This window comes from Hemitrygon akajei, chromosome 9 (genome assembly GCF_048418815.1).
Source record: "Hemitrygon akajei chromosome 9, sHemAka1.3, whole genome shotgun sequence".
Taxonomy (NCBI): domain Eukaryota; kingdom Metazoa; phylum Chordata; class Chondrichthyes; order Myliobatiformes; family Dasyatidae; genus Hemitrygon; species Hemitrygon akajei.
The window spans coordinates 167,591,952-167,614,859 of NC_133132.1; the positions used below are offsets into that span (position 1 = coordinate 167,591,952).

Genomic DNA, 22,908 nt, shown 5'->3' on the forward strand with positions numbered 1-22,908 from the left:
CATCAGAAACTAATGAAAAGGTTCAAGTTTAAGGTTAATTGTCACTCAGCCATAGATACGACTATAGTGAAACGAAACGGTGTTTCTCTGAGGCCAAGGTGCAAAATACAGAAACACTGTCACACACTGCTCATCATTATGAAAGCAGGAAAGCGTACAGTTACAAAACAAAAGCAATCTTAAAAAAATGTAACCCAAGCCCCTGAGCGTCATAGCTTGTCGATTGATGGAGCCACATGTTTCTGCAAGGACAACCCCGCCTCAGTTCCTCATACCGTGCAAGCACAGCTGCAGAAACATGCAATCCAGCTTGGAGGCAAACACTGGAGGGCAGCACTGACGGGAGGGGTTAGCCTCCAATCCAGCAACACAAAGCCAGCTCCAGCATCTCCTTCCTCAGTGGCTGCATCAAGCGACCGTGAGGCACGAATGAGGCCTGGTCTGTGCCACAACCGAGATCACGCAGCTCTCCAGCTGCTGGTCTCAACCAATGGACCAGTGAATCAGACTCATAGTATTATAAATTACCAACGTCCAACAGGGAAATTGATGAAAAAAATCTGATGGTCTATTGGCTTCATGTCAAAGAAGCTTGAGTACAAGGGCAGGGAACCAATGGAGGAAATTATAAACACAGAGATTCCACAGATGCTGGAAATACAGAGCAACACATACAAAATGCTGGTGGAACTCAACAGATCAGGTAACATCTATGAAGGGGAGTAAACAGTTGATGGTTCAGGCATAGACCTAATTACCAGGGTATAAAGGGTTAAGTTATATATCATAATAAACAGGATGGAAAGTGGTTTTGATGAAGGGTTTCAGCCTGAACATCAACCGTTTATTCCCCTCCATAGATGCCTTCACCTTTTGAGTTCCTCCACTTCCTAAGGAGATTGAGCCAAGCAAGGCTCCTCGGAGTACCATTGACACCATCCTGACAAGTTGCATCTCCATCCGGTATAGGAACAGTTGAGCATTGGACTGAAAGTCCCTACAGAGGACTGTGAGGATGGCTGAGAGGATCTTAGGGGCCTCCCTACCGTCCATCGGGAACATTTATCAGCAGCATTATGAACACAGGGATCTTAGTACTATTAAGTATCCCAGCCATCCATCCAGTATGCTCTTTGACTTTCTGCCATCAGGCAGGAGACTACGAAGCATAAAAACAAGAACAGTCAGAATGAGAAACAATTTCCTCCCCCAGGCTTCTGAACTCCCAGTTGCATTGTATTGGAAGTGTCATTGGTTAATCTGTTCTGTACCTTACAATATTTAATATTAAAGCACTTTAGTTTGTTATTTATGTGTAATTCATCTGTAGATGTTATCCTTACCTTCATAAGTTATTGTGTGTTATGTGTGTTATTGTGCTTTACATCCTGGATCGAAGAAATGTCTCATTTCTATATACATTTAGTGGTTATATATGTTATATACATATGTATAGCTAAACTTAACTTGACGTGTGTGATGAGGAAAGTTGCTGTATTAAACACTGGTTATCTGTGGCCAGGATATTGCACTGAGCATGAGTGAAGACTAAAGATTTGCTATGTCACATGTACATTGAAACATACAATGGAATGTGTCTTTTGCATCAATGACCAACACGGTCCAAGGATGTCCTGGACATAGCTTCCAAGTATCACCGTGTTTTCAATACCAACATAATATGACCGTAAGTCTGTAAGAAGTAGGACCAGAGTTAGGCCATTTGGCCCATCAAGTCTGCTCTGCCATTTCATCATGGCTGATCCATTTTCCCACTCAGACTTAATCTCCTGCCTTCTTCCCGTATCCATTCATGCCCTGACTAATCAAGAATCTATCATCCTTTACATTAAGTGTACCCAATGATTTGGCCTCCACAGCCACCTGTGGCAATGAATTCCACAGATTCACCACTCCCTGGCTAAAGACATTTCTCCTCATCTCTGTTCTAAATGGACATCCCTCTTTTCTGAGGCTGCGTTGTTGCAGCTACAACAAAACAACAGCAAAACAGGCCAATCTCACCCAATCTCTCTCACTCTCAATCCCACCCAATCTCTCTCTCTCTCTCACACACACACACACACACGAACACACATTCCTTCCACCCCAGGATAGGCCACCTCCAGGCCTCCAGACTCCAGTGGACTTTGGGCCTAGCTGAACTGCAGTTAGCCCACATCTGGAATACAAGGTATAATTTTACAAAGTAGTGTGAGGCTGAAATCCCAGTCCACATTCCTGGGAGTATGATTCATACCATTACCCCACTGTGTATAGTTTTAAATTACTTACATGACCAGATTGATGATATCCCAGGTTTCGATGCAGGACAGATTTATACAGATTTACACAGGGTGAAGAGGTGAAAGTGCAGAGCAACTGAATTTTATAAACTGAGTGAATATGTGTAATTACACTCTAATATTCATGATCAGCCAAGGCAAAGAAAGCACGATCACAAGATAAGCTACAGAGAGCTTGAGTAATAAAAATAGTTTTGTGGAAAAATTTATTGGAATGCAGACTACTTTGGCACAAGTGATGCTCAAAGAAAAAACTCATGAAGGTGCCTTAGCATCATGTTTGCCCGAATGTCATCGTCGTCGTCATCATGCGCTGTCTCGCACAACGTGGGCGATTGTGGTCTTTGACCATGATTGTTCTTGGCAAATCTTTCTACAGAAGTACTGACGTAGAAGAGAGGTTCACGAGATTGATTCTGGAAATGAAAGGGTCATAATACGAGCAGCGACTGAAGGCTCTCGGCCTGTACTGTTCCTCTATCTTACGGTCGTATGGTTAAAGCTGTTGTTTGCTTTGTTGTGTTGAACATTGCGAGCATGCTGCGTTTCCACCAGAATGTGTGGTGACACTTGCGGGCTGCCCACAGCACATCCTTCTGTTGTGTTGGCTGTTAATTTCACTGCAGATTTTGCTGTACATGTGATAAATAACTGTGTTCATTTCTGGTCCCTGATGTGGAAACCAAAGAAAGAGTTCAGAGGAGATTTACAAGGATGTTGCCTGGATTGGGGAGCATGCCCTACGAGAATAGTTGAGTGAACTCGGCCTTTTCTCCTTGGAGCGATGGAGGATGAGAGGTGACCTGATAGAGGAGCATAAGATGATGAGAGGCATTGATCGTGTGGATAGCCAGAGGCTTTTTCCCAGGGTGAAATAACTAACAGGAGGGGGCATAGTTTTAAGGTGTTTGGAAGTCGGTACAGGGGAGATGGCAGAGGTAAGTATTTCACACAGAGAGTGGTGGGTGTGTGGAATGCACTGCCAGCAACGGTGGCGGAGGTGGATACAATAGGGTTTTTTAAGAGACTCTTAGATAGGCACATGGAGCTGAGAAATACAGAAGGCTATGCGGTAGGGAAATCCTAAGCAGTTTCTAGCATCGGTTATATGGTTAGCACAACATTGTGTCCGAAGGGCCTGTAATCTACTGTGGATTTCTATAACCCTGTTTATGTGATTGTGCTGTCCATATTTTTAAAGTGAATAGTTAAAGAATAACTGAGCAGACAGCACGTTTTCAGAAGTCCATGATCATCTGTTGTCAGATAACATTAATGAGATTAGCTTATTTGTCACACGAACATCGAAACAAACAGTGAAATGCATTGCTTGTATCAAATCAAATCAGTGTGAGAATTGTGCTGGGAATCCCCTAAGGAGTGAACTCGGCCTTTTCTCCTTGGAGTGACAGAGAATGAGAGGTGACCTGATAGAGGTGTACAAGATGATGAGAGGCATTGATCGTGTGGATAGTCAGAGACTTTTCCCCAGGGCTGAAATGGTTGCCACAAGAGGACACAGTTTTAAGATGCTTGGAAGTAGGTACAGAGGAGATGTCAGGGGTAAGTTTTTTACACAGAGAGTGATGAGATGTGTGGAATGGGCTGCCGGCGACGGTGGTGGAGGCAGATATGATAGGGTCTTCTAAGAGACTCCTGGACAGGTACATGGAGCTTAGAAAAATAGAGGGCTATGGGTAAGCCTAGGTAATTTCTAAAGTAAGTACATGTTTGACACAGTATTGTGGGCCGAAGGGCCTGTATTGTGCTGTAGTTTTTAATGTTTCTATGTTTCTAAGTATCATAGATCAATGCCTCTCATTATCTTATACACCTCTATCAGGTCACCTCTCATCCTCAGTCACTCCAAGGAAGAAAGGTCGAGTTCACTCAATCTATTCTCATAAGACATGCTCCTCAATCCAGGCAAAATCCTTGTAAGTCTACTCTGCACCCTTTCTATTGTTTCCACATCCTTCCTGTAGTGAGGCAACCAGAACTGAGCACAGTACTCCAAGTGGGGTCTGACCAGGGTCCTATATATCTGCAACATTATCTCTCGGCTCCTAAACTCAATCCCATGATTGATGAAGGCTAATGCATCGTATGCCTTCTTAACCACAGAGTCAACCTGTGCAGCAGCCTTGTGTCCTATGGACTCAGACCCCAAGATCCCTCTGATCCTCCACACTGCCATGAGCCTTACCATTAATACTATATTCTGCCATCATATTTGACCTACCAAAGTGAACCACCTCACACTTAACTGGGTGGAACTCCATCTGCCACTTCTTAGCCCATTTTTGCATCCTATCAATGTCCCGCTGTAATCTCCGACAGCCCTCCACACTATCCACAACACCTCCAACTTTTGTGTCATCAGCAAATTTACTAACCCATCCTTCCACTTCCTCATCCAAGTCATTTATAAAAATCACAAAGAGCAGGGGTCCCAGAACAGATCCCTGAGGCACCCCACTGGTCACCGGTCTCATGCAGAATATGACCCATCTACAACCACTCTTTGCCTTCTATGGGCAAGCCAGTTCTGGATCCACAAAGCAATGTCCCCTTGGATCTCACACCTCCTTACTTTCTCAATAAGCCTTGCATGTGCCTTGTCAAGTGCCTTGCTGAAATCCATATACACTACATATATTGCTCTACCTTCATCAATGTGTTTAGTCACATCCTAAAAAATATTCAATCAGGCTCATAAGGCATAGCCTACCTGTCACAAAGCCATGCTGACTATTCCTAATCATATTATGCCTCTCCAAATGTTCATAAATCCTGCCTCTCAAGATCTTCTCCATCAACTGAAGTAAGACTCACTGGTCTATCATTTCCTGGGCTATTTCTACTCTCTTTCTTGAATGATGGAACAACATCCGCAACCCTCCGATCTTCCAGAACCTCTCCTGTCCCCATTGATGATGAAAAGATCATCGCCAGAGGCTCAGCAATCTCCTCCCTCACCTCCCATATTAGCCTGGGGTACATCCCGTCCAGTCCCGGTGACTTATCCAACTCGACGCTTTCCAAAATCTCCTGTACATCCTCTTTCTTAATTTCAGTCCACTGTAAGTCATCCCTACAATTGCCAAGATCCTATTCCATAGTGAATTTGAAGGAAAGTACTCATTATGTACCTCTGCTATCTCCTCCGGTTTCATATACACTTTTCCACTGTCATACTTGATTGGTTCTAATCTCTCACATCTGATCCTCTTGCTCTTAACATACTTGTAGAACGCCTTGGGGTTTTCTTTAATCCTGTCCGCCAGAAGGGGCTCTCCTAATTTCTTCCTTGAGCTCCTTCCTGCTAGCCTTATAATCTTCTATCTCTCTATCATTTCCCAGCTTTTTGAACTTTTTGTAAGCTCTTCTTTTCTTCTTGACTAGATTTACAACAGCCTTTGTACACCATGGTTCCTGTACCCTACCATCCTATCCCTGTCTCATTGGAACGTACCTATGCAGAACCTCATGCAAATATCCCCTGAACATTTGCCACATTTCTTCCGTACATTTCCCTGAGGACATCTGTTTCCAATTTATGCTTCCAAGTTCCTGTCTGATAGCCTCATATTTCCTCTTACTCTAATTAAACACTTTCCTAACTTGCCTGTTCCTATCCCTCTCCAATGCTATGGTAAAGGAGTTAGAATTGTGATCACTATCTCCAAAATGCTCTCCCACTGAGAGATCTGACACCTGACCAGGTTCATTTCCCAATACCAAATCAAGTACAGCCTCTCCTCTTGTAGGCTTATCTGCATATTGAGTCAGGAAACCTTCCTGAACACACCTAACAAACTCCACCCCATCTAAACCCCTCAGTCTAGGGACATGCCAATCAATATTTGGGAAATTAAAATCACCCACCATGACAACCCTGCTATTATTACACCTTTCGGAAATCTGTCTCACTACTTGGTCCTCGATGTCCCTGTTACTATTGGGTGGTCTATAAAAAACACCCAGTAGAGTTATGACCCCTTCCTGTTCCTAACCTCCACCCACAGAGACTCCGTAGACAATCCCTCCATGTCTTCCTCCTTTTCTGCAGCTGTGACACTATTCCTGATCAACAGCGCCACACCCCCACCTCTTTTGCCTCCCTCCCTGTCCTTTCTGAAACATCTAAAGCCTGGCACTCGAAGTAACCATTCCTGCCCTGAGCCATCCAGATCTCTGTAGTAGTCACAACATCATATCTCCAAGTACTGATCCACGCTCTAAGCTCATCCGCTCTGTTCATAATACTCTTTGCATTAAAATAGACACATCTCAAACCATCGGTCTGAGCGTGTCCCTTCTCGATCATCCCTATCCTCCCTCTTGCACTGTCTCCAAGCTTTCTCTATAGTGAGCCAACCACCTCTTCCTCCGTCTCTTCAGTTCGGTTCCCACCCCCAAGCAATCCTAGTTTAAACTTTCTCCAATAGCCTTAGCAAACCTCCCAACCAGGATATTGGTCCCCTTGGGATTCAAGTGAATCCGGTCCATTTTGTACAGGTCACACCCGCCCCAAAAGAGGTCCCAATGATCCAGAAATCTGAATCCCTGCCCCTTGCACCAATCCCTCAGCCATGCATTTATCCTCCACCTCACTCTATTCCTATACTCACTGTCGCCTGACACAGGCAGTAATCCCAATATGACTGCCTTTGTGGTCCTGCTTCTCAACTTCCTTCCTCACTCCCTGTAGTCTGTTTTCAGGACCTCCTCCCTTTTCCTGCCTCTGTCGTTGGTACCACTATGTACCACGACCTCTGGCTGTTCCCCTTCCCACTTCAGGATATCTTGGACACGATCAGAAACATCCTGGACCCTGGCACCTGGGAGGCAAACTACCATCCGAGTTTCTTTCCTGCGTCCCCTTTCTGTCACCACCTTTCTGGTGACAACGTAGCAAACCCACAGTTCACTAACCCTACCCGTATGTTTTTGGAAATTGAGAGGAAACTGGAGAACACAAAGGAAACATTACTGGAAGAACATACCAATTCCTTACAGGCAGTGGTGGAATTGAGCCCCGATCAGTGATCACAGGCACTGCAATGCAATGTGCTTATTTACACAATTTACCTATGATTTATGCTTTGCCAGTAAATGTACCAATTTATTTATTACATTCCCCATCCAAACATAAAAGTCCCAATTATTTATTACTTAATCATCAGCTATAAATGTTATAAATCTGTTGCAGTAAGCAATGCTTTTAGCATTTAACTTTTCCCGTGAAGTTAGCACATCCTAAGATTGAATTAATTGATGAGTTTTCAGTAGAAGTGTACAAATTGCTTATTTTAAATGAAATTTAAAGTAACTTTGTTCAAAATATGATTAAATCTTTAAAACTGCAAGATGTTTGCAAGTAATGTTTATGTTAATAACCTATACAGAATGCTGGGGGATCTCAATAGGTCAGGCCATTCTATGGACAGGAATAAATGGGTCTTGGGCCAAAATACTTAATGAGGATTGGAAAGGAACAAGAAGCCAGAATAAGAAGGTGGGGGAGGGACATGAAGAGGAGTAGAAGCTAGTAGGTGATAGGTGAAACCAGGTGAGGGGAAGGGGGTATGAAGTAAGAAGCTACAAGGTGATAGGTGGAAAAAGTAAAGGGTTGAAGAAGAAAGAATCTGATAGGAGAGGAAAGGGGAGCATGAGAGAAAGTACAGGAGAAAGGATATCAGAGGGAGCTGATAGACAAATGAGGAGAAGAGAAAAGGTAAGAGGGGAGCCAGTTTATTCCTCTCCACAGATGCTGCCTGATCTGCCAAGTTCCTCCAGCAGTGTGTGTGTTGGTTGGGATTTCCAACATCTGCAGAACCTCTTGTGTTTATGAATGTTTACATTAATATTTTTCAGTTCCCAGACATCAACACTCACCCGTTGATTGGAAAGTATTGACAGACAACATTACAACCTTAGGTGAAGACTTCAAAGACATGCAACAAGCAATGGAGGAAAAGGCATCTCAGGCAGATGTCATGGATAATATTTTGAAACTGAATGACCTTTTCCGGAATCGCTCAGCGCTCTGGCTTCAACTGAGAGAATCTGTTCAAAGACTGGAAACCAAGCTGCAGAGCTTTGAATCACGCATGGATGACATTAATGCGTCTGTGATTGATTTAGAAGATGATTTACAACAGTTTAGTTTAACAAACAGACAAGTCATATACAATTTGTCTCTCAATTTAGGAATTGCACAGGATACATTCCAAAAGCAACAAGCAAGCTTGAAACAGATAACATCCAATGTAGGAAATCTGAGTCGGCAGGTGAAGGAGGTCCGTTGGACACTAACTATAGTCAACAGCACCTTTAAAGAGGACATTAGCTACTATCACACAAGACTTCAGCAGTTTCAAATACGCTTAGCAAATGTATCAGAAGATGCAAAGATCCTTAAAGCCGTTCAGCAAAACACAGCGAAACAACTGAAGGAAGAGGTGGCCATACTGAACAATGTCACAGAGGATCTGAGGCTGAAGGACTGGGAACATTCACTTACTCTGAGAAACCTCACCTTGGTGCAAGGTAACTTTGATCTCTCATTCGCTATGATCTTATTCTTAAAGAATGTTGCTAAAGGAAATTCAGATGCACGGTGATGTATATATCTTTTGAAAAATGCCTTCAATTTACTGTCTCTGAACCAGTATTTTATTGTGTTGTTTCTCAATTTATCCTGAGTGATGAGCATATCTTTCTGCACTGTCAGAGTATCCGTCAGAATTAGAATCCAGTTTATTATCATTGACATATGTCGAGAAGTTTGATGTTTTGTGCCAGAAGTACAGAGCAACACACAAAATAAAAAGTACAATCAGAAATAGAAAATATAACAAACACAACCAGTCCCAGGGGAAACACGAGGAAATCTGCAGACGCTGGGAATTCAAACAACACACACACACAAAATGCTGGTGGAACACAGCGGGCCAGGCAGCATCTATAGGGAGAAGCACTGTCGACGTTTCGGGCCAAGACCCTTCGTCAGTCCTGGGGGATCCTGGTGAGTGCGTCAGTATTTACAGGGGGTCCCGGAGAGTAAGTTTATTTAAAGGGAGAGTATGTTATTTAAAGGAGAGTATGGTATATATAGAGGCAGAGGGGAAGAGCTGTTCCTAAAAAGCTGAGTATATATTAAGGCTCCTGTAGTTCCTCCTTGATCATAGCAATGAGAAGAGGGCACGCTCTGAGTGATGGGAGTCCTTAATAATTGATGCTGCCTTTTTGAATTATCGCCTTTTAAAAAGGTCCTCGATGGGGGGGGGGGGGGGGGGTGGAGAGTGTGGTGCCCATGATGGAGCTGGCGGAGTTTACAACCCTCTGCAGCTTTGTACAATGCTGTGTATTTACACTCCATACTAGACAGTGCTGTAACCAATCATATTGCCTTACACGGTACATTTGTAGAAATTTACTGGAGTCTTTGCTCCACTCAAGCCCCTCATGAAATAGAGAGCTGGTGTACCTTCTTTGTAAATACAACAACGTTGGGGCCAGAACAGATCCTCTGAGATGTTAACACCCTGTACCCATTAGAAGCCTCTTGTGGCATAAAACACCAGGAGTTACTTCTGCCAATCATGCCAATGGCCAAATATCAGAATAGTCACACACCTGTTTGCTAGGGAAAACAGAATTTGGCCAAAGGAATTATTCTTTTAGACATTGGTTTACATTGACAAGTTAGCACAAGTTGGGCATCAGAAAAGGTAGGTTTAAAGCACACCAAGTTACTCATGTAACCTGTAAACTAAAACCATGATGGGGAATTTAGTGGGAGAGTGGAATAAGCTGCCAGCATGTTTGATTTCAACATTTAAGGGAAGTTTGGATTAGGGAAGGGTGGAGACGGCTATGGTCCAGATGCAGGTCGATGGGACTGGGATAGTTCAGCACGGACTAGATGGACCAAAGGGTCTGTTTCTGCTTTGTGACCAAGCATTCCCAGTTAGTCCACTGATGAATTGTCTACTGCTCCATTGTCAGTCTTGGACTGTAGATAGATTCTAACCAAGGGGAACAAAGGAGTTAATAAGACCGTAAAGCAGAGGAGCTGAATTAGGCCACTCAGACCATCAATTATGCTCCATCATTCCATCATCGCTGATTCATTATCTCCCTCAACTCATTTTCCTGCCTTCTTCCTATAACCTTTAATGCCCTAACTAACCAAGAACCTATTGAGCTTTAAATATACCCAATAACTTGACCTCCACAGCTGCCTGTGGCAATGAATCCTACAGATTCACCACTCTCTGGCTAAAGAAATTCCTCCTCATCTCTGTTCTAAAGAGGCGTCTCTCTATTCTGAGGATGTGTCCTCTGGTCCTAGACTCAGCCACTATAGGAAACATCCTCTCCACGTCCACTCTTTATAGGCCTTTCGATATTGGAAGATTTCAATGCGATCCCTCCTCATTCTTGAAAATTCCAGTGAGCACAGGCCCAGAACCATCAAACACTGCTCGTACATTAATTCCTTCATTCCTGGAATCATTCTCGTGAACCTTCTTTGGACCTTCTCCAAGGCCAGCACATCTTTTCTTAGATAGGGACCCAAAACTGCTCACAATACTCCAAATGTGATCTGACTAAAGCCTCATAAAGCCTCAGTATTACATCCTTGCTCTTATATTCAGGTTCTCTAAAAGGAATGCAAATATTGCATTTCCCTTCCATACAAACAACTCAATCTGCAAGTTAACTTTTTAGGGAATCCTGCACAAGGACTCCCAAGACACTTTGCAACTCTGATTTTTGAATAGAGAAAATAGGGGCCTTTATACCTTCAACCAAAGTATATGCCCATACACTTTCCGACACTATATTCCATCTGCCCACATCTTTCTGCAAACTTCCTCACCACTACCTGCCCCTCTACTTATCTTCATTTCATCTGCAAACTTTGCTACAGAGCCATCAAATCCGCCATCCAAATTGTTGACATACACTGTAAAGTGAAAAGAAGTTGTCCCAACACTGATCCCTGCACAACACCGTTAGTCACCGGAAGTCTTGCTTCAAGATGGCGGCGCGACGCAGTTTGCAGCGGCCTCTCTGGAGCTGATATCTGTTATTTGTCAAGCGGGGTGCCGTGCGCAATCATAATCAGATGAAAAACGGACGTGGGAGCACGGAGGAACATCTGGAAATCTCCAGGAAGGCCCTCTTCATTGCTGCTGCTGCTGTGAGGTTCGGGTCTCTGCTGGGAAGAACAGGCCCCCAGTCCTTGGGGTCGCGTTGCTGGTGGCTGGTGGCGGGGGCGTTGTAGTGCGCTCGGCAGAGGATGGTGCTCGGAGAGGCTGTGCTGGAGGGGATGGTCGGAGGCTCGGAGGTTCGACGGACTCAGAGTCCGCTGCAGTTGGGGCTCTTTCACTGTGTGCTGCATCTGCGAGGCTGAGTCCAGCAGCACCGTGGAAGTCCATAGCGGGGGTATTCCCTTCTGCCGCCGGCTTGGGATGATGATTCTATCGGGACTCTGAGGACTTGTGGAAACTCTGTGGTTGTTTCTTTCGAACTTATAGTCTTTTAACATCTTTGGACTATTTTTACTGTGCCCATGGTCTTTTTTTTATCAATTATGGTATTGTTATGAAAAAAACCCGGCATGGATTAGAATAGAATTAGATAAGATAGGAGAAAACATACCAGAAGATTTTATATATAAATGGGAATCCAAATGGATACGGGAAAAAAAAGAATCTCCTATATTAAGACACTTGATTGATTTATGGAACAAGGTAAATATGGACGATGAGATAAAGAAATCTTTATTAGCAAAAAGAACTTTAATTCAAAATAGGCTTATTCCTTTTACAATGGATAATAAACTTTTACATAATTGGTTCCAAAAGGGGATTAAATATATAGGTGATTGTTTTGAAGGAGGTATATTGATGTCGTTTGATCAATTAAAAAATAAATATAAAATATCAAACAATACTCTTTTCTGTTATTTTCAATTAAAGGCTTATTTACGAGAAAAGCTGGGTCAAACAATGTTGATGCCAAAACCTAGTGAAATAGAAATATTAATTCAAAAAGGAAAAATTAAAAAATTTACATCTTGTATGTACAATTTGATTCAAAAACGGACAATTAAATCAGGAATTCATAAATCAAGACAAAAATGGGAGTCTGATTTGAATATTAAAATTGATGGAAAAAGCTTGTCAAGATTATGTTCTGATAGTATGATAAATATAATAAATGTTCAACTTAGATTAGTACAATATAATTTTTTACATCAATTATATATAACACCACAGAAAATAAATAGATTAAATTTAAATATGTCTGACCAATGTTTTCGATGTAATCAAGAAATTGGTACTTTTTTACATTCTACTTGGTCTTGTTTTAAAATTCAATCATTTTGGATAAATCTAAGACTTTTATTGGAACAAATTACTGGAGTACAACTCCCACATAGTCCAATATAATTTTTATTAGGAGACATTGAAGGGACAATACCGAAACTTAAATTGAATAAGTATCAGAAAAAATTTATAAAAATTGCATTGGCAGTAGCCAAAAAAGTTATCGCAGTTACTTGGAAATCTGATTTATATTTAACTATGGATCCTTGGAATAATGAAAAATATATAGTTGTATTCCACTTGAAAAAATTAAATAAAATCTAAGAAATGAATATGATATATTTTTGAAAATTTGGCTCCGATACCTACAAAAGATAGGATTAGATACATAGGTCCTTTGAAGATAAAATTATAAAGTAATTGGGGTAAGTAAAAATAAATATTAAAATTATTTTGAACGCCATGGAGCATGTGGGGATCCTCCGATATCCAGGCAATCTTTCTCTTCTTTCTTTCTTTCTTTAGACAAGGGTTAAGGGGGGAGGGTTAAGGGGAGGGGGGAGGGTTAATATTATTTTTCTCTTTCTTACTATTTTATCATTACATTTATTCTTTGTAATTTTCTAAAAATTTAATAAATAAATAAATAAATAAATAAAATTATGGTATTGTTTGCACTGTTGTAACTATGTGGTTTTGTGTAGGTCTTGTAGCTTTAGTATTTGGTTTGTTGGGTGGTAGAGTTGGCCTACTGACTTGCTGTGTCTGGGTAGTCTTGTTTTGTCTGGTGGATTTGGAACTCCTTTCTGGGGAATGCGCTAAGATGGTAGTGCGATATTAATATGCAGCAGCCTCTCCGGACTCTGGAATGGGGATTGCCAAACATTATGTGGATTTTCTGGTGTAGCCTGTTCTGTCGCGTGCTTTTGTGATATCATTCTGGAGGAGTGTTGTCTCATTTTTTAACTGCATTGCAGTTATGGTTTCTAAATGATAATAAACTGAAATTCAATTCAATTCAAGTCAACTAGAGTAGGTCCACTTTATTCCAATTTTTTGTCTCCTGCCAGTCAGCCAATCTTCTATCTATTTTAGCATGTTTTGTGTAATAACACGGGCACTTAAGCTGTTAAGCAGGCTCTTGTACGGTTGAGGGCCTTGTCAAAGGCCTTCTGAAAATCCAAGTAAACAACATCCACAAACTCTTGTTTGTCTACTCTGCCAGTTATTTTCTCAAAGAATTCCAACAGATTTGTCAGGCAAGATTTTGCCTTAAGGAAACCATGATTACTCTGACCTACTTCATCATGCGCCTCCTTGAAACTGTATCCTTAATGACGAACTCCAACATCTTCCCAACCACTGAGATCAGACCAACTGGCCTATAGTTTATTCTCTACTGCCTCACCCCTTTCTTAAAAAGTGAAGTGACATTTGCAATTTTCTAATTGTCCAGAACCAATCCAGAATCTAGTGATTCATGAAAGATCATTATTAATACTTCCACAATCTCTTCAGCCAGCTCTTTCAGAACCTTAGGGTGTTGTCCATCTGGCCCAGGCAATGTATCTACCTTCAGACCTTTTAGCTTCCCGAGCACCTTCTCTTTAGTAATGGCAACTTCACTCACTTCTGCCCCCAACACTCTGGCATACTGCTAGTGTCTTTCATAGTGAAGACTGATGCAAAATAGTTATTCAGTCTTCATTTTTCATTTCTTTGTCCCCCCATTACTACCTCTCCAGTGTTAATTTTCAGTGATCTGACATCGACTTTTGCCTCTCTATACTTCAGGCATCCTCTTTGATATTATTGGCTAGCTTATGGATTTTTATTTGCCTTCTGTTGTTTTTTAAGAGCTTCCTAATCCTCTCACTTCCCACTAATTATATGCTTTCTTTTTTTGATTTTATGCTGTTTTTGGCTTCCCTTGACAGCCACAGCTGCCTCATCTTCACATTCAAACATTTCTTCATTTTTGGGCGCTCCTTGTGCCTTCCGAAGTACCTCCAGAAATTCCAGCAAATTAGCTGTTCTGCTAGTTTCCACTTGTGACTGGCAGATACAGAATGAAACCCATATTCTCACTCTGTAACAGAGACTGACAGATACAGAATGAAACCCACACTCTCACACTGTAACAGAGACTGACAGATACAGAATGAAACCCACTCTCTCACACTGTAACAGAGACTGACAGATACAGAATGAAACCCACACTCTCACACTGTAGCAGAGACTGACAGATACAGAATGAAACCCACACTCATGGGAGGCCTCTCCCATGCCTCTGTACTTCACTGTAATACTGAAGTATTGACCTTAAGCTTCTCCCTCTCAAACTGCAGGCTGAATTCCACCATATTATGATCACTGCCTCCTAAGTGTTCCTTTACCTCAAATTCTCAAATTAAATCTGGTTCATTACACAACACCCAATCCAGAATTGCCTTTCTGCTAATGCACTCAACCGCACTCTGCTCCATAATGACATCTCACAGGCACTCTACAAATTCCCTCTCGTGGGATCCAGCACCAATCTGGTTTTCCCAATCTACCTGCATATTGAAATCCCCCATGACTCTTAATATGTTTTCTATTCCCCATTGAAATTTATATCCTACATCCTGGCTACTGTTCTGTGCCTGTATATAACTCACAACAGTGTTCATTTACCTTTGAAGTTTCTTAACTCTGCCCACAAGAATCCTACATCTTCCAATCCAATGTTTCCTCTTTCTAAGGATTTAATTTCATTTTTTACAAACGGAGCAATGCCCCCCCCCCCTTCTGCCTAAGGGCATGTCCATAAGACCATAAGACCATCAGAATTAGGCCATTCGGCCCATTGAGTCTGCTGCACCATTCCATCATGGCTGATCCCGGCTCCCGATCAACCCTATACACCTGCCCCATACACCGCTTTGATGCCCTGAGCGATCAGGAAACTATCAAATTATGCTTTAAATATACCCATCCACCACAATCTGTGGCACAACATTCCAGAGGTTTACTACTCTCTGGCTAAAAAAATTCCCCCTTACCTCTGTTCTAAAGGGTCACCCCTCAGTTTTGAGGCTGTGCCCTTTAGTTCTGGGTACTCCTATCATAGGAAACATCCACTCCACATCCACCTTATCTAGTCCTTTCAATCTAGTCATCCACTCTATCTAGTCCCATCAATAGTTGGTAGATTTCAATGAGATCCCCCACATTCTCCTAAATTCCAGTGAGTACAGGCCCAAAGTTGCCAAACGCTCCTCATATGTTAACCCCTTCATTCCCAGAATCATCCTCATGAAGATCCTCTGGACTCTCTCCAATGACAACACATTCTTTCTGAGATATGGGGCCCAAAACTGTTGACAGTACTCCAAGTGCGGCCTGACTAGTGTCTTATAAAGGCTCAGCATTATCTCCTTGCTTTTATATTCTATTCCCCTTGAAATAAATGCCAACATTACATTTCCTTCTTTACTACAGACTCAAACTGTAAATTAACCTTCTGGGAGTCTTGCATGAGGACTCCTAAGTCCCTCTGCACCTCTGATGTTTGAATCTTCTCCCCATTTAGATAATCGTCAGCACTATAGTTCCTTTTACTAAAGTGCATTCTCATATATTTCCCAACACTGTATTCCATCTGCCACTTTTTAGCCATTCTTCCAATTTGTTTAAGTCCTGCTGCAATCGCATTGCTTCCTCAACACTACCTACCCCTCCACCTAACATTGTATCATCTGCAAACTTTGCTACAAAGCCATCAATTTCATTATCTTAGTCATTGACAAGCAATGTGAAAAGTAGTAGTTCCAATACTGACCCCTGAGGAAAGCCACTGGTTACCAGCAGCCAACTGGAAAAAGCCCCTTTTATTCCCACTCACTGCCTCCATGCCAGTATCTTTCTGTAATGCCAGAGGATTTTATCTTAATAAGCAGCCTCATGTGTGGCACCTTATCAAATGCCTTCTAAAAATCCAAGTAAACGTCATCCACTGCCTCTCCTTTGTCCACCCTGCTTGTTTCTTCCTCGAAGAACTCTAACAGATTTGTCAGGCAAGATTTCCCTTTACAGAAAGTATGCTGACTTTGACTTATATTATTATTAGTCTCCAAGTACTCCAAAACCTCATCCTTAATAATAGACACTAACACTTTCCCAACCACTAAGGTTATGCTAACTGGCCTATAATTTCCTTTCTTTTGCCTTCTTCCCTTCTTAAAGAGTGGAGTGACATTGGTAATCTTTCAGTCCTCTGGGACCATGTCAGAATCAAGTGATTCTTGAAAGATCATGACTAATGCATCCATTATCTCTTCAGCAACCTCTCTCAGGACTCTGGGATGTAGTCCATCTGCTCCAGGTGACTTATCCACCTTAAGACCTTTCAGTTTGCCTAGCACTTTTTCCTTTGTAATAACAATGACACTCACTCCAGCTCCCTGGTACTCATGGACCTCTGGCACACTGCTAGTGGCTTCCACAGTGGAGACAGATGCAAAGTATCCATTAAGTTCAGCTGCCATTTCTTTGTCCCCCCATTACTACCTCAGCAGCATCATTTTCTAGTGGTCCAATATCAACTCTCAGCTCCCTTTTACTCTTCACATAACTGGAAAAACATCTGGTATCTTGCTTTATATTATTGGCTAGTCTGCCATCATATTTCATCATTTCCCTTTTTATAGCTTCTTTTTATTGCCTTTTGTTGTATTTTAAAAGTTTCACAATCATACAAATTCCCACTCACTTTTGCTACTTTATATGCCTTTTCCTTGGCTTTTATGCTGTCACTTATCTTTAATTAATGGAAGGAATTTTATTCATGATTATTGGTTTCTTGCTTATATATTTTGATCTCCCACTACCTATTAAATGCCTCCAATGGTGTGCACCTCTAGTAGCCTCTGACAACCAAGTCCAGCTCCTGGCCTTCACATATGACTTAGCTAGTCAGCCCGGTGAAACTGCTTTTACCTGCAGGAGAATGGGAAAGACAGGTTACAGGCACCTTAAAACCAGTCACTTCAGGCAGGTGGCATTTGTCAGCCATGGTTAGCAGCTCATCTAGGAGAAGGAAAACTGATCTCAAACCTCAGCTGCCTTGAGACTATACCCACTTATGGGGAAGGCTTTGGGAGTGAACCCCAAGGAAAAATCTGGAGCTGAAGTCTCTAAAGACATTCCTATGTTGAGTTCAACGATGATGCCAACTCCTGTGATGCTGCAGGTGTGAAACTGTGTCAGTCTCTACTGTTCCTTTAGATTCAACAGCTGCGTAGCAGGGGGGGATCTTGCTACACAGGCAACAGTTCGCTCTCCATATCGTACTCCCCTGACTTGAGTATCATATAGACAACTAGCATGCAACATCCATGGTCAACCCTGACCAATGGAAGGGCCACAATTTCTTGATCTCTGGCTTAACCAAAACATAACGGGTTCTACATATTTATTGAGATTCAAGATTCAAGACTGTTTAATGTCATTTCCAGCACGGAAGTGTTAAGGCGAACAAAATAATTGTTACTCCGGTTCCGATACTGCACAGAAAAAAACACAATAAGGTAAAGAACATCACCATCATCATTATGTGCCATGTCGTATGATATGGGCGATCATGGTCTTTCCATGACCATGATTGCTCTCGGCAAGCTCGTCTACCAAAGTGGTTTGTTATTGCCCTCTTCTGGGCAGTGTCTTTACAAGATGGGTGACCCCAGCCATTATCAATACTCTTCAGAAATTATCTGCCTGGCGTCAGTGGTCACATACCAGGACTTGTGATCTGCACTGGCTGCTCATATGACCCTCCACGGTGGAGCGGGTGGGGGAGGGTGTCTAAACAGGTTCTACACTTCCTTTGGTAGAGATTTATCTGCACTCCACCACCCAAAGTTAAAGAACAGAATAATTAAAAAAGTACAATGAATATAAACATGTAAGATATCTTATATTCAGAGATTGATTGTATGTCCATAAAGAGACGTTGGGTACAGGAGTGTCTGTACATAAGGTGACTGAGAGGAAATGATAAATTAGTGGTAACTTTGAGGTTCAAAGTTCAAAGTAAATTTTATTATTGGAGTAGATATATATGTCACTATGTACAACACTGAGATACAGCATTCACTGCTCCTTTGTGTCTTGTTGGTAATATACACAGCCAAATATACTGTCATAAAATTAATCTTTACCTAGTTGAGACATGGAGGCTTGGATTCTCTAGAAAGCTCAAATGAGGCAATAAAACAAACTTGGCAAAATTTTGAGGAAAATTCCAAAGTTAACTAGGACAATTGACAAGCACGTCAATGCAAATTCCACCAGGGAGCCTGTGTATTTAGGAAGGGAAGTATCTCATCAGCTTCAGTGCTTGGTGATGCAGAAGCAATGTGTAAAAACAGGGTGAGACTGCTACTTCATGCATAAAAAGATGGAGGATCTCAGCAGATCCGGCAGTATCAATGAAGAGGAAAAATAGTCAACGTTTTGGGCCAAGACCCTTCTTCAGGACTGGAAAGGAAGGGGGAAGAAGCCAGAATAAAGAGATGGGAAAGGGGAATGAGTACAAGCTGGCAGGTGATAGGTGAGACCAAGTGAGGGAGAAAGTGGTGCGTGGGGAGGGGGGATAAAGTGAATCAGGTTTAATATCACCTGCACATGCTGTGAAATTTGTTGCTTTGTGGCAGTATATTGCAATACATGCATAATAATTTAAAAAACTATAAATTGCAATAAGAAATATATTTTTAAAAATAAATTAAGTAGAGCAAAAGCAGGGTGGAAAAAAAGAAAAACAAATTGGGTTGGTGCTCATGGCTTCATTTTCCATTCAGAAATCTAATAGTGGGGGGTGGGGAAGTGATGGGGAAGACATTGTTCCTTAAGCATTGAGTGTGTGTTTTCAGGTTCCTGTACCTCCATCTTGACGGTGGCAATGAGAAGAGGGCATGTTTTGAATGAGTGCCAACTTCTTTGAGGCATTGCCTTTTGAAGATATCCTTGATGCTGGGAAGGCTGGTGCCCATGGTGGAGCTGACTGAGTTTATAACTTTCTGCAGCTTTTTCTGATCCTGTTCAGAGGACCTTCCATACCGGACAGAGATGCAACCAGTTAGAATGCTCTTTATGATACATCTGTAGAAATTTGCGAGAGTCTTTGGTGTCATACAAAGCTTCCTCAAACTCCTAATGAACTATAGCTGCTGTTGTGCCTTCTTTGTAATTGAGTTGATATTTTGAGCCCAGGATAGATTCTCAGAGATGTTGACGTCCAAGAACTTGACCCTTTCCTCTGCTGATCCCTCGATGAGGATTGGTGTGTGTTCCCTCGAATTATCTTTCCTGAAGTCCACAATCAATTCCTTGATCTTACTGAAGCTGAGTGTAAAGTTATATTTGCGATACCACTCAACCAGCCAATCTACCTCATTCCTGTATGCTTCCTCATCACCATGGGAAATTTTGGTAATGATAGTTGTTTCATAGATAGCCTTTGAGCAGTACTTAGCTACACAATCATGGGTGTACAGAGAGGTTAAATGCACATCCTTGAGGTGCGCAGGTGTTGATTGTCAGTTAGGAGGAGATGGTATTTCTGATCCCAATGAGGACACAAGGATTCAGCTGCAGAAGGAGGTACAGAGGCCTAAGTTTTGGTGCTTGTAGAGCCGTACAAAGAATATGATGGTGTTGAATGCAGAACTGTAATCAACATACAGCAGTCTGCTGTAGGTATTGCTATTGTCCAGGTGATCCAAGGCCAAGTGGAGAATCAGTGAGTTGCATTCGCTGTAGACCTATTGTAGTGGGAGCAGGTCCTTGCTTAGCCAGGAGCTGATTCTGCCCAAGACCAACTTCTCATGGCAATTCATCACAGCAGCTGGACGATAGCTGTTGAGGCACCTCACCCTGCTCTTTTTGGGCACTGGCATGATTGTCGCACTTTTGAAACAGGTGAGAACCTCTGACTGCAGCAGTGAGAGATGGAAGGTGCCCTTGAACACTCCTGCCAGTTGGTCGGCACAGGTTTTCAGAGTCCTACCAGTTACACCATCAGGGTCCAACACATTGTGAGGGTTCACACTCTCAAAAGATGCTCTGATAGGTGGAAGAGGTAAAGAGCTGAAGAAGAAGAAGGAATCTGATAGGAGAGGACAGTGGGCCATGGAAGGAGGAGGGGAGGAGGGCAACCAGACAGAGGTGATGAGCAGGTGAAGAAAATAGAAGGGGTGAGAGGGTAACCAGAATGGGGAATGGAAATGTATCCATAGATACTACCTGACCTACTGAGTTCCTCCAGCATCTTGTGTGTTGCTTCAGATTTCGAGCATCTGCAAAATCTCGTGTGTTTATAAGACATATGATTTATAATATATATGACCTGTACAAAATTCTTAGCATATGGAAAAAGTTCTTTAAAGTGAAGATGCTTTCAAAAATAATGAAACAAAAAGTTTCAAAATATTAAAAAAGGCTATTAAGAGCAATAAACAATAAAAAACTAAATCAAATCAATATTTGGTGTGATCACCCTTTGCCTTTAAAACTGCATCAATTCAGTCGTACAGTTTTATAAGAAAATCGGATGGTAGGTTATTCTGAGTATCGTGGAGAACTTGCCACAGTTCTTCTGCAGATTCTGGCTGTCTTGCTTGCTTCTGTCTGTCCAGGTAATCCCAGACAGCCTCGGTGACACTGAGATCAGGGCTCTGCGGAGGCCACCTGAAACCATATGAAAAATCTAGGGTGCCTGAGACATTTGCACAGTACGGTATATAATGGTTCACTGTGGAAATGACATAAACTAAGATGAAAATTCCCTTACTATTTTGTCTTTTAATATTTAATTTTATTTATTTAAAGATACAGTGTGAAACAGACCCTTCTGGCCCAATGAGCTGCCCAGCACCCCACCTATTTAACCCTAGCCTAATCACAGGACAATTTACAATGACCTATTAACCTGCTAACTGATATGCGTTTGGAAGGTGGGAGGAAACCAGAGCACCCAGAGGAAACCCACACAGTCACAGGAAGGATGTACTAACCTCTTACAGATGGTACCAAGATTGAAATTCAAACTCTAGAACGCCCGGAGTTGTAATAGCACCATGCTAACCCCTACGCTACATTCTCTTCTTGGACAGAATGTTAAATGTTGTCAAATCAAGGTCACAATTTCACAACCTTTTGTTCTTAAATTAACATTGATGCAAATATTTCCATGACAACTCAACGTATCCTGACGCCATGTGGAGATTTGCAAACTTTAAGGGCAATCTCAACTTTTATGACATGAATTTACTGCACTGCATATATGGATATATGTAGATACTGTGAATGCAAAAAGTCTAAGAACAGTGCTCTTGGGAATAAAATATCACTTATGAAATAAAATTGCCATCATTGGTCAAACCATTATACTTCAAGCGGTTTGCTCAGTATTCAATTATTCTTTCAGGACCCCCTGGGCCAAAAGGTGACAAAGGTGATCAAGGATTGCAGGGGGCTGCTGGACTAACTGGATTTCCTGGGGCTGATGGTGAGTTTAACACAGCGTTTTATTCGATTTTTATTTACAGATTTTTATTTTATTTTGAGATACAACACAGTAACAAGCCTTTACGTTCCAATTAGCCCATGTCACCCAATTACACCCATGTGACCAATTAACCAATTAAATTGCATGTCTTTGGAATGTGAGAAGAATCCAGAGCACCCAGAGGAAATCCCTATGGATAGCAGTGGAATTGCATCCATGTCTCTGGTGCTATAATAGTGTTACACTAGCTGCTACGTTAATGTGCCTCCGCTAAATGTTTAATGTTTAATCTCAAAGATGTACAGGACTGTGCAAAGTCTTAATCTCACAGTACTGCTGCCACAAAATAAACCAAATTTCATGGCATACATGAGTGAGGATAAATCTGATTCTGATATGAGTCTCTATTGTGAACTGAGAGTGGGAAGGGGGCAGGGAGAGGTTGGGAAACAGGGAAGGGAGAGGGGAGGGAGTGGGAAACACCAGAGAGACATTCTATAATGATCAATAAACCAATTGTTCAGAAAAAAATGAACTTGCCTGTTGTCTCAAAGCTGGATATATCTGCTCATGTGCCACTACAGCAACCCCCCCCACCCCGGCCACTCCTTCGCTACCACCTGTCCCACACCCTCCTGCAGCACTCCACCCTCACCATTCCCAACATCCTTTGCTCCCACTAGATTTACAAAATCGTTCTCCG

General features: G+C 42.1%; 1 protein-coding gene across 1 annotated transcript in view; it reads left to right on the forward strand.

The window, feature by feature from the left end:
- Positions 1–22,908, forward strand: part of scara5 (scavenger receptor class A, member 5 (putative)) — a 161,190-nt gene that overhangs the window by 73,020 nt on the left and 65,262 nt on the right. Inside the window, exons 4-5 of the mRNA XM_073057455.1 lie at positions 8,187–8,861; positions 22,125–22,205. Of these exons, the coding sequence (XP_072913556.1) occupies positions 8,187–8,861; positions 22,125–22,205 (756 nt within the window). The remainder of the gene's footprint in view (positions 1–8,186; positions 8,862–22,124; positions 22,206–22,908) is intronic.